The sequence below is a fragment of the Diabrotica undecimpunctata genome, chromosome 3 (genome assembly GCF_040954645.1).
Source record: "Diabrotica undecimpunctata isolate CICGRU chromosome 3, icDiaUnde3, whole genome shotgun sequence".
NCBI lineage: Eukaryota > Metazoa > Arthropoda > Insecta > Coleoptera > Chrysomelidae > Diabrotica > Diabrotica undecimpunctata.
Window position 1 is genome coordinate 36,090,992 of NC_092805.1, and position 25,414 is coordinate 36,116,405.

At 31.6% G+C, this 25,414-nt stretch overlaps 2 protein-coding genes and 1 non-coding gene across 3 annotated transcripts in view; 2 read left to right on the forward strand and 1 right to left on the reverse strand.

Annotated features, from left to right (window-relative positions):
* Set1 (SET domain containing 1) overlaps positions 1-10,769 on the forward strand; it is a 49,250-nt gene extending 38,481 nt beyond the window's left edge. Inside the window, exons 16-18 of the mRNA XM_072525719.1 lie at positions 3,547-3,728; positions 3,857-4,027; positions 8,563-10,769. Coding sequence (XP_072381820.1) covers positions 3,547-3,728; positions 3,857-4,027; positions 8,563-8,736 — 527 coding nt within the window. The 3' untranslated portion in view covers positions 8,737-10,769. The remainder of the gene's footprint in view (positions 1-3,546; positions 3,729-3,856; positions 4,028-8,562) is intronic.
* An 11,013-nt stretch (positions 10,770-21,782) lies between these two features.
* MED21 (mediator complex subunit 21) lies at positions 21,783-23,091 on the reverse strand. The gene is made up of 3 exons (XM_072524301.1): positions 22,910-23,091; positions 22,640-22,858; positions 21,783-22,046 (listed from the first exon to the last, which is right to left on the reverse strand). The coding sequence occupies exons 1-3, from the start codon at positions 22,949-22,951 to the stop codon at positions 21,861-21,863; spliced, it is 447 nt and encodes a 148-aa protein (XP_072380402.1). The 5' UTR covers positions 22,952-23,091; the 3' UTR covers positions 21,783-21,860.
* A 190-nt stretch (positions 23,092-23,281) lies between these two features.
* On the forward strand, positions 23,282-23,353 carry TRNAT-UGU (transfer RNA threonine (anticodon UGU)). Its single transcript has one exon. It is a non-coding gene; the product is annotated as a tRNA-Thr (tRNA).
* Positions 23,354-25,414: the final 2,061 nt, after the last annotated feature.

The window sequence follows — 25,414 nt, forward strand, 5'->3', positions numbered from 1 at the left end:
ATTTTTGTTTTATTTTCTTTATGATCTCTTTAGGGGTTAAAAATTTAATTTCTCTTTCATTCGGCTGAAATTCGGCAAACGTTCATTTTTTTAGTCTTTACTTCTGATCCACCTACCATCTTTTTTTCTTAATAGAGGATTATGCATGATAGGAATTTTAAGATTCTTAGTTTCTTTCAATATCTAATAGTCAGTGGTTTTGTCACTTGTTAACACATTTAGGTAGACTCGCTATAAGTATTTCTATTACTTCGTCACTGATTACCAGAGGGACACTAACGAAGTTAATCAAATCAGGTAATAAACTCTATAATGGTACATTTTCTTTATGCAACCAATAACACCACATGTAAGGTGGTAACATCCGGTTACAGCTGTTGTCCTGGAAAGCATTGATGCTGTGGGGGCATGATTGAAGTAGATTGACATGTTACCTATCACGAGGTTTGTGCATTATTGGGCAAAGGCAAGACTGTAATACAAACAATTTTAACAATTTTGCCTAACCATTTGACAATGACAAAGATTTGCAGTCGTTGGATTTCTCATTTTTTTTTTTTAGTTTTTTTTTTTGAAAAAAAAAAGGACACTTTACCACGATCTCGTCAGATAATGGTAGTGCCTTTAATGCTGAAGAATATACAATAATTTGTCTGCCAGACGTGATTGATAAACTTCGCAAAAATTACCGAAATCGTCATATCTTCTGGCATCAGAACAATGCCAGCCCTCACCCGTCTCGAATAACATCCAAGTATTTGAAGACGAACATATCTAATGTAATTTCTTTGCGTTCCCGAGAATCAAAAACAAACTACGCGATAAACATTTTAAGATGTCAGATGAGGCGGTCGAAGCATAGAAAACTATCATTTCTAAGATACCTATTTCGCACGGGCATAAAGCTTCAATGATTGGTTTTTTTCGAATGCAAAAGTAAAAAGTACAAACTTTATTTTGACAAAAAACGAGTATAAATAATAAAGAAATAACCAATTCAAAAAAGTAAAGTTCAGGTTCTGCGCACGAAAACAATCTAATCAATTTCCGAACAGATTCGGGTGATACGATAAATTTTATTTTGACATCTATACTTTTACAATGATTTCCAATTTCAAACATAACAAATTACGAAAGTTTATATGCCGCAAGTAAAAAATCGTTCACAACTCTTCTATTATAATTATCATTACTTGGCAGTGCCTGTTTTTCTTATATGAAACCTTTTAATTATTTGTAAATAAATTGAGACGGTCCTGTGTATGTCACTTGTCTGCGTATTGTCACAGCGCAATTCGAAATTATGCATGACTTCCTTTCAAGGTTCCAAGCCTTCAGTTCAGTGGGATAAGCTGTGTTGTAACTGTTTTATGATGAATAAAGTTCATTAAATAAATCAGTTAGTTTTTTTACATATTTCCAAATTAAAATAAGCAACTAAAGTGTCTTTCGGAAAATTTTCCGTGTAATTCTTATATTTGTATAATACTAACAATTAGGTTCTTACCTATAATCTGCTTATTGGTAAGAACGGAAATAGTTCTGTAGTTGTTACAGGTCTTTTTTATTCTGTTTTCCATTTCTTTAGTACCATTCAATCGGATGGTTTCGGTCCGATTTCCAAACTAGTTTTTACTTTCGGGCGTGTTATTTTTAGATGTTTATGTACTGTTTTATTTCTTTTTTTTTTGGGGACTAGGTCCAGTTTTTTTTTAATTATTTTAGTTTTATACTTCCTGTTGGAAGAGAATAAAAAATGATTTATTGTTTATTACGTTCAGTTATACTTTCCAAAAAAATGCAATGCAAAATGCAAAAAATGCTAAAAAATAAAAAATTATGAGCAGATGGAGGGAATATTTCCAAGAGATGCTACAAACAAACTTCTATCAAGAAGAAAACATCCTGTTGAACCAAAGAATAGAAGATGATAGTGTAGATCCAATAACCATAAATGAGCTGCAAGAAGCTATCACAAAAATGAATAACGGGAAGACACCAGGGTATAACAGGTGAAATGATGGAAAAAACAGAACAGATATCAATTGACTGACAGAAGGCTCAGATAGTACCAATTTATAAAATAGGCGATAGAACGAATTGTAAAAACTTGAGAAAATTACTGTTTTAATGGAAATAAGCCACAATTGAAGGTTAAAGTAAGTTTATTGACGTTTCAATTTCCACTTCGGAAATCATTTCGAAAAGGCAGAAGTACCCATGATCATATATTTACCATCAAACAAATAATAGTAAAATATTAGCAACAGGAAAAAAGATGTATGTGACGGCACCAAGACAAAAATTATGGTACAACAGCAATATCAACTATGTCATCAGTCAAAACAGAACATTAAAACCATTTACTACAAACGAGGGTCTGAGACAAGGAGGAGGATTAAGTCCAACAGTATTTATAATATACATGGATGAGATAATAAGGGAATGTAACGTAAAAGTGAAAAAATGAATGTGGGTTATAGAAATTTAAGAAGAGTAGACATTTCAGAAGGAGCATTCGCAGACGACGTCGTCATATTGATCAAAAACAAGAAACAACTACAAAGAAATATAGAAATGTGGAATGAAATAGTAAAAAAATATGGAATTATAATTAATAAAAATAAAACAAAAGTTATGGTGATAGCAAAAAATGAAGAAGAAGAAAAGATAAATATAAAATAGAAGAAATAAATATAGAACAAGCACGAACCTTCCAATACTTAGGAGTAGAATTAGAAGACAGTAAACAGTAAATTCAAAAAACGATATACCTATGCTATATATAACTTAGCAATACTATGCAATGAACAATAAATTCATAAGACTGAAATTGCAAGAAAAGCAAAAATTAATGTGTTCAAGTCAATATATAGGCCTGTATTAACCTTTGGTTGTGGGTGGTGGGTTCTAACAGAACGACAAAAGAGTAAAATACAGGCAGTCGAAATGAAATATCTGAGAAGAGTTCGAGAAGTTACCAAAAGAGATAGATTACGGAATACTCAAATAAGAGAAGATCTGAGAAGTTGTTTGTACAAGAGATATAAAGCAGATCCTCGGAATGTGGGAGAAAGTTGCAGAGTTCGTGGATAAAAATCACCCCGAAAAAGTTACAACTGATCGTGCATCAGAGGTCGCAAAGAGAGGAAGAAACAAACCTCCTTGGACAGTTTTTTTTACAGGATCTGCAGATGAAAATGAGCAAAGTGTGACGAAAAAAGCGAAGATCACTGACGACAATTAAGCGCTTCCGTAAGCACTTTACTTTTTCTTGTGTTTTTACAGAATATGTATGTATTTTTTGTTACTTATAATAAATAAATGTTTCTTCTTTTAAATACATTTTTCTTATTTTAAAACACTTAACAAAAACAACTAACGTGTTTTTTTGGGGACTGGAACGGATTAATGACATTTCAGTTAATTTCAATGGGGAAAATTTCTTTGACATACGAGCAATATTAAGGAACGAATTATACTTGTATGTCGAGGTACCACTGTACTTTCCCATTTATTATACTATTATTAAATTATTGTTAACAGGATTATCCCGAGAGGCTCGATCCAATCAAAGACGCTTGCTTGCTGCATTCGGAGGAGATACAGACTCGGACCTGCTCAAGTTCAACCAACTTAAATTCAGAAAGAAGCAACTTAAGTTTGCCAAATCGGCTATCCACGATTGGGGATTGTTCGCTATGGAACCCATCGCTGCCGATGAAATGGTAATGTTTTAATTTTTATACATTTTTATGTACAGTTAAGAAGTTCATAATACAAGAAGAAAAATATGTAGTAGTAACAGATTAAGTTATTGTTTTTACAATCTCGATAATCGTTTTTCGTATTATAGGTTATTGAATATTGTGGGCAAATGGTACGACCTGTCATGGCTGATATTAGAGAACAACAATATGAAGCTAAAGGAATTGGAAGTTCATATTTGTTCAGGATTGATCTGGAAAATATTATAGATGCTACAAAATGTGGTAATTTAGCTCGGTTCATCAACCACAGTTGCAATGTAAGTATTGAGGTTCTGATATTGGGTAAAATGCCAATGTTTTTATTTTAAAACAAAACTACTATAATATAATTAGTAATACTGTAGAATATACACATTCGGCAATATTTTAACGTATATATGGCAATTAATACTAAGAAATGAAGAAGATAGAACTATAGTATGTATTTTCTGATTGATGAACAAATATAGATTTCCTGTCTCTCTCTCCTTAGCCCGATCGATTTAGCGAAGTGGTATTCTCGAACAAAGGGAACATAGAGTGTAGATAAAATCGTCTGGGTAACTGCAATAGGTTAGATGTCAACACTACCAAAATTTTTAGAAAGGAGAAGGATAAAAACCCCTCCCATGACTTTCTTTTCTTTCCGATTCATTAGTCAAATTATTTTCTTAATTGAATTTACAATGGACTAATAGTTTCTTAAATATTTTAAGTTAATTGTTCAATTACCTCGTCTAAGATGAAATATGATCATTTGAACTACAATGTTGGCCACCTTGTCAACAATCGCCACAGATTTTTTATAAAAAATACACTCATTCTACAAATAATAGTTTACTAATACCTAATTATGTAGGTTTGATATAAAAGTTCTCACTATTCCTGCTGATGTAGATATTTGGATTTTTCAAGATTTGACATTTATTTATTTATCGAATTGAAATGACCAGCAAAAATTTCGGAATGAGTCCTGATATCAATTAATATCAATGAACTTTGAAAAATTAAAGGCAAATATCGAGCACAATTGTAATAATCAAATCTTGCCCAAGTACTTTCGCTTACTACAGCATCATCAGGGGCATTTCGTCAAATTTGGGCTATCCAGCAAGCGCAGAATGTAATAAACATGAAGCCCAAATTTGACGAAATGCCCCTGATGATGCTGTAGTAGGCGAAAGTACTTGGGCAAGATTTGATTATTACAATTGTACATTCAACCCAATATCAATGAAACGAAAACGGTGATAACAGCAAAAACCCTAAAGTAAACTACCATTTCTTTATAAACGATAAACCATTAGAAAAAGTACAAAGCTTCAAATATCTGGGGTACAACTTCAAAGAGGATTGGAATCACTCTAGATAAATTCGTGTTAGAGTTTAGAAAAAAAGAAAAGTATGTAGGCGGTTCGATAAGTACTTAACTTCACCGTGCGATAAGTACTTATCCTCACCGTCCGATGGCGCCACTATCTCAAGAGAAATCTACCATCGTATAATACATTCTCGTAGACGAGTAATGTCAAAATTTCAGCCAAATCGGATTCCTAGTTTTGTTTCGACCGCATGTGAAAGCGGGCGTGTTCGCGGATTTTAGAAAAATGGAAAAAGAGCAATAATCTTTCGGTGATTCGATTCTTGTTTTTGCAAGGTAAATCGCGCAGCGAAATCAAAGAGCACTTAGATGTTGTGTACGGTGACTCTTCTCCTTCGATGGCAACCCTCCAAAATTGGTTTACTTGGTGGTAGTCGCACGTCGGTTTTTGATGAGTCACGTCAAGGTGCCTCGAAATCGGTTTTTTTGGATTTTACAAGGAGTAAATAGTAAGAAAACGACAGCATTCGAAATGTGGTGTTACCGAAGGGTGCTACCTATCTCGTAGATGCATTGAGTTACCAAAGAAATTTTTTACAAAAGATAGGTCAAGACCAAAATCTGATTTGCACAGTAAAACATAGAAATCTCATATTTTGGTAATGTGGTGAGAAACAATAAATCTGACATTCTACAAGTTATCATGCAGGGTAAATTAAAAGGAAGCAGAGGGTCGGGTAGATCTCTTGGCTGAAAAATCTAAGACATGGAACGGGTAAAACATCCTTAAAACTGTTTAGAACCTCTGTAAACAAATTTATGTGGACCAGAATGATCACCAACCTCAAATGAGAATATGGTATGGGAAGAAGAATTGATATTTAAGTAATTACATCGGAGAGAGAAATCCTCAGACAAGAAATTAAAACCAACAAGTAACTCCAAAGTTAATCCCAGTATCATTTAGTGAATCGACTATTGATTGGTAGGCTAAAAAAAAACAAACCTCTTATTTACTCGTATGTTCTTTCCTAGCTTCAAAAAAAGCTTTTCATATGGCATTGAAATAAAAAGGAACTTTCTTAAGAGATAGTCTCAAATAACTTGTACTTTAATGGATTTCACACGTTGGCGTTGGACAGATAATTGATATTTTAAATAAAAACGATAGCTAAATATTAATTAAATTTACTTTTAAATAGAAAGAAAACTGAATATTAATTAGAGTAAAGAATTTTACAGTGAACAAAACTTTTAATAGTGGTATAACGGAATAAAGTCTGAAAAATTCGTTACATGGCGGAACAAAACATCAAATTTAGTAACAAGTATGCTTTCCGAAACTAGGGTCTAAAAAAAGACACAAATTCTTCCAAAACAATTTTAAATAACTTCTGAACTTCTTAAATAAAGGATCTTCTTAAATAAAAATAACACCATAAAAACTGAAATAAAACAAAATTCTAACCATTTTACTAGTTACCCCAATTTCGCCGAACTTATTTAGGTGTTCATTCTACCGCCCCTGGAACGGGATTGCCTTACTCCAGCGTAGAGCAATAGTAAGGTTATGTATTAATATCGATTAGATGTCAAATCATCGACATTTGAATTATTATTTAGTTACTAATCATTCATTTTCGATAAAATATTCTTCTTCTTCTAATGGCGCTACAACCCTTTGTGAATCTTGGCCTGTTTAACTATGTTCTTCCATTCTGCCCTGTCGGATACTTTCCTTCGCCACTGCCTGATGTTCATGGTTTTAAAATTCCTCTCTACGTCGTCTATCCATCTTTTACGGGGCCTTCCTCTTGTTCTGTTTCCTTGGGGCTTCCATGTCTGGACTACTTTTACAGCTCGATTATCTGGCATTCTTTCTAGGTGACCAAGCCAGTTTAATAAAATATTGGAATGTCCAATTTATGGATCATCATACATGTATACAGATATGTTGTGGATTGCCTACAAATATTCCTAGAAACGCAACTCAAAAATATTGACAATATCATTTTAACCCGCCGGTACAGGCGTCTTATATTTTAATGATCGTATGACCGTCACCCTCACCTACATAAATTCCACTTATTTCGAAAAAGAATGAATGTATAAAATAAATGTAAAAAATAAAATAAAAAGCATGTATAAAATTACAATAGTTTATACTTACATATAATAGAAAATCTTACAAACCAAAATAGTTTTATTAATTTAACAAAAGTGATAGAATATTGTAAATTAAAAGTTTAGAAATAACGAATAAATAAATCAGATATAATTAGATAATAGACAAATAAGATAATGAATACACAAATGAAAAGTTTTAAAGATAATAAATAAAGGTATCCCAAGGTATGATTCCGACAACGACTGCAGATGGCCGACAGCAATTTTAGACGGCAGTTGCAGTAGTGGTCGGGCAGCAGTTGCTGTCGTATTTATTCCGAAGTCAGCAGCAGCTAGTTCAGTTACGTGGTGTAACCAAGTAGTAACAGTGTGTAGTGTAACATTAATCAAAAGATTTTATTTACTTTTTGGGCGATCTCCTTTTCTTTGAGATGTAAATTTTTATAATTAGCATTTTTGCAGTCGAATAACAAGGTTTTTATTAAATTTTTAACCTTACACCATTATATCGTGAATAGGTTTTTTATTATAAATCACGAAAGTAGAAATGCGCAGATTTCTATTGACGAAACCAAAATTCAGATTTTTCTTTAACCTGTGCCTTTTATCAATTGCAAGGCAAAACAGACCATGCTAAAGATGTAAGAGAGAGATATGGAGAATCTAAAAGTTGCATTCCACAAAATATCTCCTCATCTAAGCAAAAATCCTTGGCGAATTGGTTTCTTGTACTCATAAAGAGTAAAACGAAACAAAAAATTGAAGAAGAATAAAAGAAATTCACTTATAGTGCCTCTGTATATTCGCTTATACTTATTTCATTTTAACAGGAATCAGCAGAGCGACTTTTACAGAAGCTCTTAACGTAAAAACAAATCTTTTCTGTCAAAAGAAGCAACAATAAAATGGTTTCTTATCTTCTTAGCCATTTTATTGTTGCTTTTTTTGGCGGGAAAGATTTGTTTTCACGTTTAGAGGTTATCGTCTTAGCTAAGACAATGTCATTGCTTATAAATAAATATGGTGAGGGATTCGCTCATAGCGCGTGTATCAGCTGGTTTTAAAGTCATCTACTTTAAAATGTATAATATATGTCTGAATTTTCAATATGAATGAGCCAGATAAAATTAAATTATTAGAAGAATTTTTTACCAAATGACAAAATCAAAATTTGTTTAATTTGTTAATGGTTTTTATTTTGAGAACAATTCCCGTGGAAATCTAAAATTGTGGTTTGTTCTCAATCAAAATAGTAGATTACGATGTATTCTTTTTTGACAGCAAAGCTTTTTTTCAGTTGTAGTAAGTTTTAAACTTTAAATGCATTTACGATTCTCTTTATATTAATAATCAACTATGTTTCAGCCCAACTGCTACGCTAAGATTATAACTATAGAATCACAGAAAAAAATTGTGATATATTCCAAACAGAGTATAGGAGTCAACGAAGAAATAACGTACGACTACAAATTCCCCATAGAAGATGCGAAAATAACGTGTCTATGTGGAGCGCCACAGTGCAGAGGGACACTGAATTAAATCATTTACTAGAGCTTTTATTTATATTTGATTTAGCAGATAGATAAGTATGAGGTTTGTTCATAAAATAAGGTCTCCCTAATATTACTTGTGGTTTCTAGCATTTTTCTACATAATTACTGTTAGGGTTGATGTATTTTTGTAAAATGTGGAGCAGATTTTTATGTCCATATAAAATACCTGTCAGTACTGGACTTCTTATTTCAACTCAAATCACATATGTTCAAATGGGTAAACATTATAGTGGCTATCATGGAGAGGTGTTCGCTGGTGTCACATTAAAATTGGGTAAAATTACTGATTGATCGTGTTGAGGTGAGCTTTGTTGTCATAAGAACCTACTCCCTTAGTCAGCGTTCCTCTTTTTTTTACACTACCAAGTTTCGTCGATATTTCTCAATGATATCCGTTTATTGTTACCACGGTATACACAAATTCTAATAACAATACGCCTTTCTGGTCTAAAACACAGACGTTATTGGGCCTGCTTGAACATTTTCGACTTCGACAAATTTGAGCATCGCCCCTTTTAGAATATAAAACTGCAGTAATGTTGATGTTTTCTCTTCAAACTGTTGATCAAAATGGAATGTAATATAATATATAATATAATGGGTCATAAGTCGTCTACAAATTTCCAATCTGCAATCGCTTACTAATTTTATAAGAATGTGTATCAAATCCAAAATGACAAAAGTTTAGTTTCTCTTTTTCAAATGTAAAAGTTTTGGTTTGTATATAAAAAAAAGTTGACAGGTTTAGTTTTCGCAAGCAGTTTTTGAAGTCTAGCTTGTACTGATATGTGCCTAAACCTACGCTTGTGATTAGTATTATTTAAATTTATAACATAACATATAAATATACGAATAACGTCAAAAGTCCATAATAAAATAGAAAAGATATATTAGAATGCACTAATATTTATTTAAAAATTACAGGCGGTAACCATATAGTAACACATGATAAAAGGTGGTAAATGATCAAAATATACTGTTTTCTTAAATTTATATTTTTTTATTCATAATTCTATTATTAAAAACATATTATAATATAATATAACGGCTTTTATATTATAACGGCTTCTTTTATTGTTCAAGGCAGTCAATTGAAGTTTCACATTAAATTTACCGATATGTGCAATTTCACGTCGAAAATTTAAATTAGATATAGATTTTCTGTCTTCAAGTGAACTTCGATTAGACCCACATTCTGAAACATGTCAATTAGTCATCTAAAAATGGGCCAACTCATTTTTTCCCATTTGGCTATTCGATATTTAGGAGTCTTCATCCATCCTGGCGGTTTTACCCATATATTTGTTGTACATACCAATCAAGTGAGGGCGGTAGAAAGGTGACCCAGAGTAAATTTCCTTTTTCAAAAAGTCATCAAAGATAAAGTTGTAAAGTCAGAAACGATTTATTACCAAAACGTAAAGCGTACTAATGCGGATTTATTTTTTTAAAAATAATGGCGTCCATCTGACAGCCGTCTTGCTCATAGCACACTTTAAACATCTGCGTAAGTATTGGGACACCATCGAATATTGGTGGTTTTATCGCGAATTCGTTGTTTTAGCTGAGCGATAGTAGCAAGGGGATCAACGTAGACTTTTTAAGTATCCCCATAAAAAGGCATCTAGTGGTGTGAGGTCAGGCGATCGTGGAGGCTATTCAATGTCGCCATGGATCAAAGTGTGTAGATTTTAGTTACTGTACAAGCTAAATTTTGTACGAATGAACAGCAAATCCTGCTTTGAAATGCGTTGCACGCTTGGACGACTAATTTGTAATGTATGTGCAATCTTACGAGTCGATCTTTTGAGATGTGGAGTCACTGTGCTCCAGCAATATTCACTGTTGTTCGAATCAACTTTTGGCTAATTGAGTGTTTCTGATTTTGGACTGAACCAGTGTTTCGACACTTTGCTACACACGCTTTTACAACATTTTTAGAGGGTGCACCTGCTACGCGGTGAATGTTGTAGTAGTCAGCACAGTAGTATAGTAGCTTAATACATATATATATATATATATATATATATATATATATATATATATATATATATATATATATATATATATATATATACATATATATATATATATATATATATATATATATATATACATATATATATATATATATATATATATATATATATATATATATATATATATATATATATATATATATATATATATATATATATATATATGCTTTCTGTAGTTTTCCGGATTTGACTCCACGTTGAATAATTTTGGTTTTGATAAAAATCATTATTTTGACGACGTTTTGGCAAGGTCGCAATTGCCATTTACAAGTCAGGTAGTAGCGCTTCTCGCTGATGCTTGAAGTTAACTGTTAGTTAACTTCAAAATTATTCAACGCGGAGTCAAACCCGGAAAACTACAGAAAGCACATATAACTCCCGTGGAAATTTCAAATATAATATATACGACATACATGGCATTAATTATGAGTCATAAATTGAAGAGTTATATGGATACTTCCATTGGACCATTATTTACTCCTTCTTACATTTTAATGTTCAGGCTAAGTATAGTATACCCTGACTAATGAAATTCGTATCCATTTTATGCGTATTGTTCAAGGATTTTATAGACTACCTCAACACGATTGTGATCTTCAGTGAACATTTTCTGGGCTCATTTTGCATACACATTATGATCTTGTATTTGTTCTGTGAACATTTTGTCAATTGCATCCACACTACCGCCTGGGAACATTTGATGTAACTGGAAAAACGTCACCCACTAATATTTAAGCTTGTTTTTTACTAAATTGTATTTTTAGTGTTCCATGCACTTCACGTAACTAACAATTAGTGCCCTTGATACAAAAATAAACGAACTACTGAACGTAATCTACACTGACTGGAGCGATGAGCACGACCTCCATCACAAACGGATTTTGAGTCAGGACTGAGAGTCATAACCGGCTCGAAGTGATTGACTTAGAGAAGAGAAACTAAGTCAGTGTTCTGGACCTCTCTTATCAGGTTTATTCGACTTGGTAACCTTATTTTATGAACAAGTCTCTCATGTTCACCAATCCTAGTCATAATTTTGAGTTCATAAGACAGACATTGATATTGTGATAGATACAAATATCCATCCAGAAAGATTTTTAAAAAATTTGGTTTTTAAAAAAGTACTATGAATTTAGTAAGCCTTTTAACATTTTCATTATGAAACAACTGATAGCCCAAGAACTGAGGATTTGAAAAAAAAATAGTTTCTATGGTTTTATTGCTAAATGTCATCGATGCCTGAGATAGTAAGGAAGGGGTAGTTTGTCAAGAATTTTTTTGTGTATGTTCCATTTTATAGGTGTTTCCAAATATTTTGTAATTTTTATTGAAAACTATTGTTTTAGGAAAAAAAATGTGTATAAACCATGAAATAGAAATTACATTTTTTGTAAAATTTTAAATCTTGTCCGTGGTTAGAATATAATGGCGTGCTAAAGTGAATGGTTTAAAAAAAATAGTTTTTCATAACTTCACCATATAACTAATATTGATATTTTTTTGTAACTTTTTATGATTTAATGTAATCTGTGCAACGCTGTATCTGCATGTTTGCAAAAAATGGTATTTATTTTAAAAAGTTTGTTTACCTGTAAATTTAGCGAGAAATTCGCTAGACACTTCATTAAAATATTTTTTATAGCTAATTTTATCTAGTTTTAACAGAATCGATTTTTTATTCACAAAGGTCGATGCTAGAGAGAGCAGAAATCAATTTATAATTTTTTTCCATATTTTTTTTTTTACAAACTAGTTAGAATTTTGCAAATTAATGTGTTTGTATCCTCTATAAATTTTCATAAAAACATGGGAAATGGGTCGTTTAAAGTTATAAATATTATGCAAAAATAAAAATTACCTAAACAACGTTTCAGATTTTCTAAAATAATTGCCATTTTTGCAAAAAATTTGGTTAGGTCATAAAGATAAATAATTGAGTGATGGATTCCACCGTTACTTGATCGTGTTCAGTTTATCTAAGAATAAACCGCTGAAAACTTTTGTTTTCAACATTACTACAAAATTTATTAACACTTTATTTTCACTTCACCTGTTTCGGCAGAGTCCCTTTCTCAAATAATGTATTTTTACTATGCGCTTACACTTTATAGTCTTTAACTCAATATTCTGAGGAGGGAAGAGCCGTTTGTCTCGAGTTGGTCATTGAGAATTATATCTGGTCAAGCTGGTAGAATCTTTAACAAACGTATAGTAGAACACAAAAGGGCTTTCAATATCAGAGCAACAAATTGTACGTACGCCTTCACCTTCTAGATCATAATCATTCTTTTAACTACCAATTTCAAATTCTTCACATTCAAATTAAAGGCCTTAAACTATCTTTATTAGAATATATGGAAATTAATAAATGAAAAATAAATGATATAATTCTGACAAACGGCTCTCCTCTCCTCAACTTATTTAGTTACCAACATAAAGAATAGGCATAGTAAAAATGCATCATTTGAGAAAGGCACTGTACCGAAACAACTGTAGTGAAAAAAAAATTGTAATACATTTGGTGAAGATGTTGAAAACAAAAGTTTTCAGTGTCTCAATATTTATATCTGGAGTATAGTTATAAACAATTAAAAAAGTCTTGTTTTGATTCCTTTTTTTTGCACGTCATTGTATTCGCATCAGGGTGACATTTGAATTGTTCAGCATATCTATTTTGTTGGAAGTTTTATTTTAGTTCATATTTTACACACAAAATGTTTCTCTAAAATCAATATTTTTCGAGATAAATGGCAGGTTTAATTAAAAAACATCCAAAAATGGCTAATTGGTTTCGCCAAGGTCAATATTCAGGAAAAAAGATCAATGAGAAAGAGTTTCCGTCCCTTTTCATCCCTTTAGTGGAAAGCATTCAAATAAATTTATTGACAAGATTACCAACCTAGTCATGACTTATATGACTTTATTACTTATAGCTATTTTCAAAAACAGCGGCGAGAATTTCTCAGAACAGTAATTCCTAACTAAACAAAGCAATAGCGTTCCAAAAAATACTTTTACCAGAGGTCAAATGGTTGAAGATAGGTACAAAATATATTAAAAAATAATATATAATATTCAAATATACTAAAATATTTATCAATATTTTAGTATATTTGAAACAACACGTATTACAATATTATTATTCATTGATAAAGATTGTTTTAACTTGAAAACAGGTATTATTTATAGTATTATAATTAAAATAACTTATGGATAGTAGATAAAGAAAAGATTTGTGAGTACATCATGTCATAATGTTATATTCTGTTATTCACTTTCATAATCAGGTCCACTTCGTCGCTGGAATCATTTAAATCAATCCTTAACTGTTTAGTAATTAAATCTATGCCACGTTTATTTTTCAACTACTTATTTTGGACCTTGACAACATGTTCACACACTTTCTTTCAGTTATCTACAGTAACATTGGCAAATTCGTGTTCCACCAAGACTTTTACAGCTCCTAACATAAAATTAACCTTTTATGCAATTCAAAACATACAGATTTGACTTTAAATTAGATTAGGTCATAAAACTAAATAATTTTAAATTTACGTTTTGTTTTGCAATTCCATTTTTATATGCGCCCAAATCATTTCAATAGGGTTTGGATGCTATGGTGGATTCTTCTCAAATTGTATTACAACACCACTGCATAGCTGTTTGTAGTTACTCGCCACTGAATTTGAAACAAGCTGTACATAAATAAACAATTATTATAATTATATTTCAATATTTTCTTTTTTGAGTTGTGAGTTCTTGATCTATGATGAAATATATACTTATCTACATGCTAAATATTGTACATTTTGAAGTGAACTCTCTATAAGTTCCACTGGAGCAACAAGAACTGTATTTATTTTATGCCGTAAGAAATTTTGAAGCAAACTCAGTTCATTGTATATTTGAGGTGATTTTTGTCGTACCTTTACGTTTATATATTAAATCATGCTTGTACTTTCTGTACATAATTATAACTGATTCGATATACATGGACATGTCATTTTCTTCAGCTATATATTTTGTTGAAAAAAAAAATGAACATGTAATTTACAGGTTCACAAAACTTACGTTTATTTAATACACAGCTTATGGATCTTTAACATCTTGTCACTATTCAAATCTTTGCTCTAACACGCCTTTAGTATTTTCTACTAACCACACCAATTTAGGTGTACTTGGAAGTACATGTTATCGAGCTCAGAGCCCGGCGCTGCCAGAACTTGGAAGTGAAGAAAAATGTTCTCTTGAGAATGCGAATGCGAATTCTCTTAAGCTTGGATCGTAATCGGGAAATCTGGCGTCTGTTTATCTGAGACGTAAAAATGCTCTACCTTGGATTGTTTCTCATCTTTTCTGGTTGTAAAACTTAGATCATTATTTTAAATTCATATGAGGGAGAAAGAAACTCTTGAGATTGACTTGCGATTGAAAAAGGATGTTACTTAATCTCGATAGCGGCATTTGCCAATGTAAATTGAACAATTTGATTATGTTTATTCTCCTTCGAAAATCTAAAGCGCAATTTCAAAGTGTTAAATAAAAAACCTTATGCAATTTTTATGTTATACTTAAGGGATAAAAAATGTTACAGTAGTAGGAACAGTTTTCGTTAAGGGCAAATAGAATAGGATTGAGAGAGAAAAGTGAAATCAAAAAGGCTAGCGATGTTTTAGTCAGAGGTAATTTGGCAGTGTAAATAAACATTTAGAATATGATTATTCTCGTTTGAAAATAAAGTGCAGTTCTAAAGTGTTTAACAAAAACGCGCTATCTCAGAGTTGCCTGGCTTGCAAATGCTGGTTTTAGTTGAACCAAAGTTTGAAGTTCATGGTTTTTGTCACCTTAATTACTCTCTTTACCGTACTTTCTGAGACACCAGTTGGTTGTAATACTTGCTCTATTAGAGATAAAGGAGTTGTGCAATGTCCCAAATCTTTGTCCCGTGTCATAATTAAATAAATTTTAAAAATAATTTTACTCCCCTTGGCTATATACCACTTTCGTTCGACTCTGTCTTACTGTAAAAACAGACTGCAGACCAATCAAATGTTTTCAGTAATGTCAGATTCAAGTGAGTGAGTCAGGTTCATGAGATTTTGTAAATAGTCTACATGTTTTCTACATGCTCTTGTGTAAATTATTATAGTTGCCGGTGGTCGACATTCCATTGCTTACGTCATATTCGATAGAAGTAAAATCAATAAACATTTCTGTTATTTTTACTGATGATATCTTGATTTCTTTTTTTATATCTTTAATTATTTTGTCCTTTTTTTGGTTTTTAGTTTATATAACGATGATTTGAATCCATCGGTATCGATTTTGTTAGACTGTTGCCATCTTTATGGGCGATATTGTTATGGCAGAGTGTAGTTTTATAACAAAATGTGTACTGTGTACAATATACCACAGTCATGAACGTTTTCCTTGTTTGTAAATGCCCGGTTTTTATCAATAGCAAAGAAATATTTTTATATATAAAAATGTGTGATAGAAATTGTTTGTTGACCTATAGGATAAAACCGAAAGCAACTGATCCAGGTTTATCCAGATAATACAACTTATAAATTGTTTCATTTCCGAGCGAACCAGCGTTGAAAACGTGCTCTTGATGTTTGATTTCTGTCTTGTTGTTCATCATGTTTCTCTTATAATCTAATCAAATCTCTAGTTAGTATGCATTATTTGTAGGGAGTTTTTGCATAAAAATCATAAAAGAACACTTGAATACCAGAATTAATCACTCTGTATGGAAACTTATTAATTATTTAATTTATTTAATAGTCTTAGTACGTCGAACCAAGAAAACACTGACCTGTCATATTTAGTTTAAAATTCATATGTCACTATCCCACCAATTGTAATTCATACTTTGCTGAATAAATATTTCTTTTGACTTCGTCAATAATTATATTTGCTGATATTGTTGTTTGAGATAATTTGTCAAATTCTCCGGAAACACAATTCTTTTTGTAGAAATATTTGACATTATTCTTGAGAAAAAGTCCATATTTCTTTTCTGGGCTCTAAGTGATCCTGCTTTTTCTTACGTGTTTCTGGATTCTCTTCAGAGCTTGACTATTCAGAATCCGAGAAGTCTTTCTCATTCGCAGAAAGCACTTCCTTTCATATTTTTTTTCCTAGTAGCTCTTAGCGATAGAAATAAAAAATGGTCACTTGACAACGGCAAACTTCAATCCTCTAAATGTACAAGCAAACTAAGGGTGATCTCCTTTGCTCCCACTTTATGGCGGCCAGAAGGGTACGCAAGTGCTTTCCGGCTATGGGAATCAACGTGATCCGTCATAGAAATAATCCAAATTAGTAGATGAATTTGGAAAGCGTTTGCGAAAATTTTGACCAAAACCGATCAAATATATTAATAAAATAATTTGGCTCCAAAATACCGCAATAATTTATTTCTATAGTGACATTTTATATATGGAATAAATATTAAGTTAACGGTCCATTAGCTAATTATCAAAATAACCGGGCTTTGTGAAACTGATCAAGATGATGTTTATTGAGAAAAAAATGTTTTCATTATTATGTGAATAATATATAAAGTAGGTAATTTTGAAGTGGAATTTTTAAATTGTTAGAATAATTGTAACGTTAAGAGTGTATGATATATTGAGCGGAGATTTGTGAAACTATTACTATATATTTTTTTATTTGTGTGTAAATATGCATTGTACATAGTAGTATACTTATTGTTAATATTGTTTTTAATTAAAAAAAAAATTGAAAACGGAGATGAAATAAAAAAAGTATGTAAATGTTTTTTTTTATTTATGTACCCTGTGACTAGAGAAACGTACAAGTAAGTTTTGTTGGTGCCTATCCTCTGTAAATCTAGGAAATCACGTTTGCCCGCATGACAACAAGCATCTTTATATCAATGTTCAAATGCATATTATAAAAAATGTTTCTGGAGCAGTTGAAGATCGCTCTCCACCTTTTCTATTAGACATCTAATTTTTGAGTGAACCCATTCCGTATTTAGACTATCCTAAATCAAAGATGTAACTTTGCCTACTTTTTTCAAAGTTTCATTATTTAGGGTCCGTATAACCTTCACACAGGGAGGCAGCAAAAGCGCATGGTATGTGACAGATTATACATATATTTATCTAACGATTATATACAGATATTTCTTGAGAAATAGTGAGAATCCAGAAGATTTAATTAATAAGAAAAATAGAACCTTTTGAGAAGGAGGACATATAACGCAACTGGAAGAACATAAAAAACGCTGTAATGACAAAAATCAGCAAGGAAAACTGGATATATCATTACACTAGTTATACCTGTATGTTATTCGCCACAGCGAACTAGACATACAGGATGAAAGATAGGTAACCCGGATTACAACGAATTTACTGAAGTAGCGGATCAGTTAAAAACAGGGAAAGTAGCAGGGCCACAAATCAATAATAAATTATTTAGAAGTGGAGGAGAGCAATTAATGCGGTGGATGTATGAGCTATAACATATTTGGAAGAAAGATTTTATGCCTATGGATTGGAGAAAAGAACAAATAATAAGTAACTATAAAAAGGAGACCCAAAGAAAACCAACTACCAACAATTACACAGGAATTATGCTACTGAATCTCACATATAAAACCTTGTCGACGATGTTAAAAAACGAGTTTGAGACCTACATAGAAAAAACACTAGGTCAATACCATAGCAGGGCTTTAGAAATTGAAGATCGGTCATAGATGTCATACACCTAATAACTCAGTCAATATGACATATCTCAACACCACTTTTTTTTAGATGTATAACAGGTCTTTGACTCTCTAAATAGGCACAACTGTTAGTAGAAATAAAAGACATGAATATACCGGGAAAAATAATTAGCCCAACAAAAATGGCAGTGGACAACCCTGTAGAGGATGGTAAAACACAGTGGATAGTGGAATAGATAATGGTAAAACTGAAGATAACATCAACATAGAACGGTGTAAGACAAGGAGATGTTTACGACACTTTTCAACGAGTATAATTAAGAATATAGGACTAGACAAATAAATCTCTAGGAGTTCCACACAAATTATAGGTATATGCCGACGAACTGAAATAGCTACAAGAAAACAAAAAAAGTTTAGAACAAGCTTTGATAACTCATAAAGGAGGCCAAATCTAGAGGGCTGGAAATAAAGGAGGTGTATGCTGGTCTCTAGAAATAAGAGTAGCATATATATCAACATAAAACATATGTTCTAGAAAATAGAAAGATTCAAATATTTAGAGATAATAGTTAGGTTTATCACGATACGCGGATGACACGGTGATATTCGCTGACAGTTATGAAGCCCTCCAGGAGTTAATGAATAGAATCACAGAAGTGAGTTAGAGATATGGACTTTCACTGAACATTAAGAAAACAAAATGTATGATGATCTCTAAGAAGGAACAGCAAATTGAAAGAATCAGTGTGAATGGTCGACCAATAGAAAGAGTAAAAACATACACCTACCTTGGTACGAACGTCAATGAAAATTGGGACCATTCCCTAGAAATAAAATGTAGGATTGAGAAAGCAAGATCTGTATTTCCAAAAAATGGCTAACCTATCCAACTGCCTTGTTTTTTCAGTGCCCATAAAAATCAGGTTGCTACGATATATCTTTCCTATAATGTTGTACGAAGTGGAGTCGTGGACTTTCACAGACGCTACCTGCAAAAAAATTGAGGCTGATTCGACAAAGGCGTGCAAAGAAGAAGGGAATGAGAATTAATAAAGAAAATTTGAATATGGAAACCAATGACTTCGAGACCTAGAGGAAGACCAAAGTGCAGATGGGAGGATCAGGTCAGGGATAACATTAAAAGATGAATATACATAACTGGAAAGAAAAAATTAAGCGCACAACGGTTAGGAGTTCAATTACAAAAGTTAGGAGCCAAAACACATGCCAACCTGTGACAGAGAAGAATTGTCATCCTTACGTTGAATCCAAGAAAGAACAGTAGTGGAATCACTTCAAAAATAAGACACAATATACTGAGAAAATTGTCTTTTGACAATTGGCTGCTATAAGAAAAACAGGCATCATCATTGAAAATACTTGGATCTGAAAATGTGTGTAAGCTGTAAACATCAGCTTCCATGGGTCCAGTCCGGAATCTGAATATTCGAAGAGGTCAGAAGATTAGTAACCCATTTAGAAAATTCCTCAGCCATATAATTTTCCACTGGAGCATCCCATCCCTGGCACTTTTTTTAAAGTCTCTGTAGCAACAGTATTGAGAGAGTAGTTTCTGTAGGAAAAAAAACCATTCGAATATCCAACACAACTCCTATCTTTTGTTATCTGAATCGCAATAAAACAGGAGTAAGTTAATAAGATTAGGTAGGCCCTACCTCCAAACACTGTTTCAAAGAAGGACAACTCTGTTTATGAGATGATGCGTCAAACACTGTCCTAATTTTTGTGGTTCCACTATTATTTTTAATAAGGAGTCTGTGAGGGCAAATAATGCACACAATTATTTTTTTCAGAATTATTCGCTATTTCAATCACACCCTTATTCAATCACTTCAATCACTCACTCATTGAATATTAAGTTATACAATTCAAACAAATTGTACTTTTTAACTTATTTAAAAGTATTATCTAACCTTTTTCAAACAACTAAATTATCTGAAATTAAAGGATGCTTGTTCAACCAAGGTAACATATCCTTCATACCTACATAGAAAAAAATTCTTAGCCTCTTTGGCCGCCACATCTTGTAATTGTTCTACGGGGTTCATTATCCCAATAACAAAGTTCCCAGAGTTTCGCTTCAGAAGAATTATAGACAAACAACGAAAATAAAACCACAGTTGTACCTACTGAAATTAGTTCCACCACCTTGCCCATAAGAATCCAACCTAACAAAGTTTCAACTGCTACATAAACCACACTGTAACTGATATTTCCTCCCTGCGTACAATTTGCCTACAACATCAGCTCCAAACAAAATCTCAATTGACCTTGCCCATAAGGATCCAACCTAACAAAGTTTCAACTGCTACAAAACCACACATGTAACTGATATTTCCTCCCTTCATACAATTTGCCTACATCAGCTCCAAAACAAAATCTAAATCGATGTTATCTATCTGACATCGATGAGCGAAATATTCATATCACTGAGTTCCTCAACCTAAGGGTCATCATAAACAGGAGAGACATCTGCACCAATTTTTGGTTGATCTCAGGCATCAAATGAACAAGAGTAGGCTCCTTCACTTGCAGTTATCTCATACAATTTATGTAGTTCAAAAGTGCTTCTACTGCCAAATCATAATGTACAATATTTTCCATCCTCTTAGCAGAAAAATCCATTTCTTGCTCAGTATGCCATAAAATATATATTCTCTGAGATCCCATGTTAATAAGTGTCCTTTCTTGTTTAGTACCATGGGCACTTCTTATGTTTATGTGCGGAGTTTATAAAAAACCTGTACACTGTTCAAATTAGCAAGCGTCTGATCCTCAGTTATATTTTCTTCCAAGTGGCTAATACCTTAATAGGCAAATTAGGATACATCAAAACAGCATGGGATTTACAATACGTGGTTCAAACATCCTCTACATTTTTTAGACTTTTGAATATCAGATATCTAAAACAGGCATTCTTTTCTAACAATGTTCATGTTTCTGTTCTGTAGTAAATTTTTGTGCTGTGAAACAATTTGTACCGTCATTGCTGCCCTTCACAAAAAATACAGCTGCAAACATAGTTATTCCAAAAACATTGTGTGATGTAGCTCGATATGGTTTTTATATTAATATACCTTTTATAAAGGAATTTTTTTGAATAAAAATTTTTGTGATTCACGGTATAGAGCCAACTACAAGAATTCAGTTCCTTATGGATTTCAATTCTAATGCTCAAGCTTTTATAAACAAAACATAGCTAAAAGAAATAGTTCTATAATAGCTGTGTGTTTTGCTCCTCAGCATTGTCAAAAGTAAATAAAAACCAAGCATGGTGAAAAAATGTATTAAAACTTACATTACAATAATATAAAATTATTCATAGCTTAAGTAAAAAATCTTATCCCACTATAATTCCTTATTCTCAATTTGTGCTATTGTTTTTGTCAAATGTTGCATGTCAAGTTGTGCTTGGGCAATATCACTAAGAGCAGCTTGAATTTTTTCTAGTAATTCTTGACCATTTTTAACTACCGCTTCTAATCTTTCAGCAGCCTCTTGGTTTTCCTGTTCTAAAATCCTCAAACTTTGTAACTAAAATTTAAAATAAGGAGGATCAGAAAAAGATATTACATAAGTCAGAAAAGATTTTGCATTTCTCAACATTTACAAAAAAGTTTCAACAGTTAAAAAATGAGGATATTACATTTGATATGTGGCTGTATTGCAGAATGCTCAGAATATCATGGACACAATAAGTTACGAAGCGAACAGTATTAAATACTATAAATAAAGAGTTATAATGTCATGGCTTTGCAATATCAGAACTTGGATGGGCATGAGTGTTCAACAATTACAAAGACTGTCACAGAATAGATAACATTTTGATATAGTGATCGCAAACATCCAGTAATGGAGTGCACCAGAAGAAGAAGAAAGAAGTTTTATCAAGCCCAGCAACTAGTATTTATTTAGAGAGAATATTTTCAGAAATTGATGTCCATTGCTTTTTACTTGACACTTAACATACAAATAAATTGAGTATTTCCTCTTTCTAAATTGTGGCACTTACATCTATATAGAGTGTGTATCACACCATTTAACACAATATATTCTACAGATTGTATACACCAAAGCAACAATATATAAATCTGTCTAGTATATCCTAGTAGGTTTTAGTTAACTACCTGCAATTCTGTGGAACTTTCTTCACTAGGTAAAGATTCTATTAGTGTATCAATGTCTTTTGCACAACGAGCAATTAAAGTAGTAAACAATTGTACATAATCCTCTTGATTCTGTTGCTGTTGAGGAGTCTGGGATCCACTTCTATCAAAGTTTGGAAATTTACTAGGAGAAGCAAACTGTTGCAATATTCCAATACTGTTACAGAAATGTTCAGCTTGCTAAAAAATAACCAAGTTAATTTTGAAATGAGAGTACTTACTTTCTCTTACTTTGTTGATGCAGTCTTGAAGCTGCGTAAGTCTGTCTGCCATTTTAATGTCTAACAACTAACGTATTTATTATTTAGATTGTATCTTAAATTGTTTTTAAATTTATCAATAATCATAAAATATGCATAAAATAAACAAATTTAGATTATAACCTCACTTCTCTTCTCTGCCAAACAAAAAATGAAGAGGAAATGTTGTTTAAAAATAATGTTACAGCAACCAACTAAAGCGGGTAAACTTTATTATTAACTGAAAAGTTTTAATTTTTTATAATATTTATAGATAACTTGTCATATTTGTTTTTTATTTAAAATATCAATTTAATATTTTCATATACCTTCAAATTAACCAACATCAAATAAAATATCTATAGCCTCTTTAGCTCAGTGGCAGAGCACTGGTCTTGTAAACCAGGGGTCGTGAGTTCAATCCTCACAGGAGGCAGAACGCGTGAATCATTTTTTTTTATTAGTTTAATAGTATAATTTTTAATAGTTTTTATTTTTATATTAACTCAAAATAAAAATAAATTAAATCTAAATGAATTAAACTTTTAAATGATTAATTAAATGTCCAGAGCTTGTGTGTACTTAACTTTATGAACTTAACATTCCACAATGTCAGATCGTGAACCAATTTTTTTTAGTAAACCTAAAATAAAAATGAATTAAATCTAAATAAATTAAACTCTTGAATAATCTAATCCAATGTCCAGAGCTTTAATGTAGAACTTAACATTCCACATTGCTCTCTCAGATTTCAGATCCTAGATCAGTTGTAGAAAATTGTCTATAGTTTGTTTAATAAATGAACAATTATATTTTCTCTTGACCAGACAAGACCAGATGGCTGAAAGATGACAGAAGAAACCAATGCAAAAAACGAGATAGGTACCCTCCTAGCTGTTTATCTTAAGGTATGTCATTCAGAATTAAATTATAAATTAAATATTATAGAAATTTGACATCCTAGATTCTAACTTGAGAATTAAAAATAGATAATAAAGAGATAAAAAATTCATACACCGTGTAAAAAACTAAATAACTAATTTGCAATAGTAAAAAACCCAATGTTCATTATACAAAAAGTTTTTTGAACCATAAATTTTTTCAATAGATTTATAAATTAACAGATACCAAATTTAGTAATAGCGAGATACAACTTTTACAGAAGGGATTTAAACACAACTTGCCTCAACATAATAATCAGAAACTTTAGAATATTTAGGTGTAGAATGTAAAGCAGCATTAAACAAAATTGTCAACAATATCGAAAAAAGTATCATTGCAAATCTATTACAGATGTGTGTAGTGAAACTAAAAAGTCCTGTACAAAGAGAATCAAACAGCCATTTCAATTAAAATAATAAATCAATACAAAATAACATACTGTTTACAAAAAGCAGACAAAGGTGACAGTACTATCGCTATATATAAAATAGAGTATAATAACAAAGCAATATAATTTTTAAATAATCAAAATATTGAAACGATAAACAAAGATCCGACAGAAAAGTATCAAAAACAAATTAAGCTAGCGTTAGAAAATTCAAAATCAATAGTAAGTTCTATAGAACTAGAAATACCACAATATCATGAACCCACAGCCTCCTAAATTATAATCTTTTATTAAACTATACAAACCGGATCACCCAGTATAGACCTGTAGTTTCTTTTTATACAGCTCCGTCATATAAACTTTCAAAACCACTGTTAGACGTTATTATAGAACACACTAAATTTTCACCTAAATTTACCGTAAAAAATACAATAAAACTAGTTAATAAAATACATTTTCAATTACCTAACAACTTCAGATTCATTTCATTTTATTGTTACGATAATAAATATCATGACCTATAAAACTGTAAATATATTATGACTAATAGCATTTTTTGTTCTAGTCATTTTGGCAGACTTGTTTACCGACCGATAGAAACCTCTAGTCCCTTCTCCGAAAAAACCAGCCTGAGTTCCCGTTATTCGAGTCAATTCATGTCCTCTAGGGGATTCCGAAACTAACGGAGTTTTATATTTAAAGAAGGAATTCTGTTGTAAGGGAACAGTTAATTCTGAAGATTCGCGACGCGTTTTAAATTGTAACGCACGAATTATAATAAATTGTGTAATTAAGATGAATTAGTAATAAAGACTTTAATAAATTTGGACCCTGTTCTGCAACAATGGTGTAAGCCACCGGCATGTTGTTCTGAGATAATTAGCTTTATGTATTTCGTTATCATAGAAAATTCCCTTGCTGAGATTTTTTTCTTTAAATATGTTTTAGTCTTTTACAATAATACATATAAACGGAAAATATCGAAATAAAACAATAACCTTTAATTTTTGGTAATAAAAAACAATAAAAACTGGGTTACATGATTGTTGCAAAATTGAGTAAGTGATCATAGTTAATTGTGTCAAAATAGTTTATAATACAATTTGATACAAAAGATAATCAGAAAGCATTTTTATTGAGAAAAAGTAGATACAGTTATTTTTATTA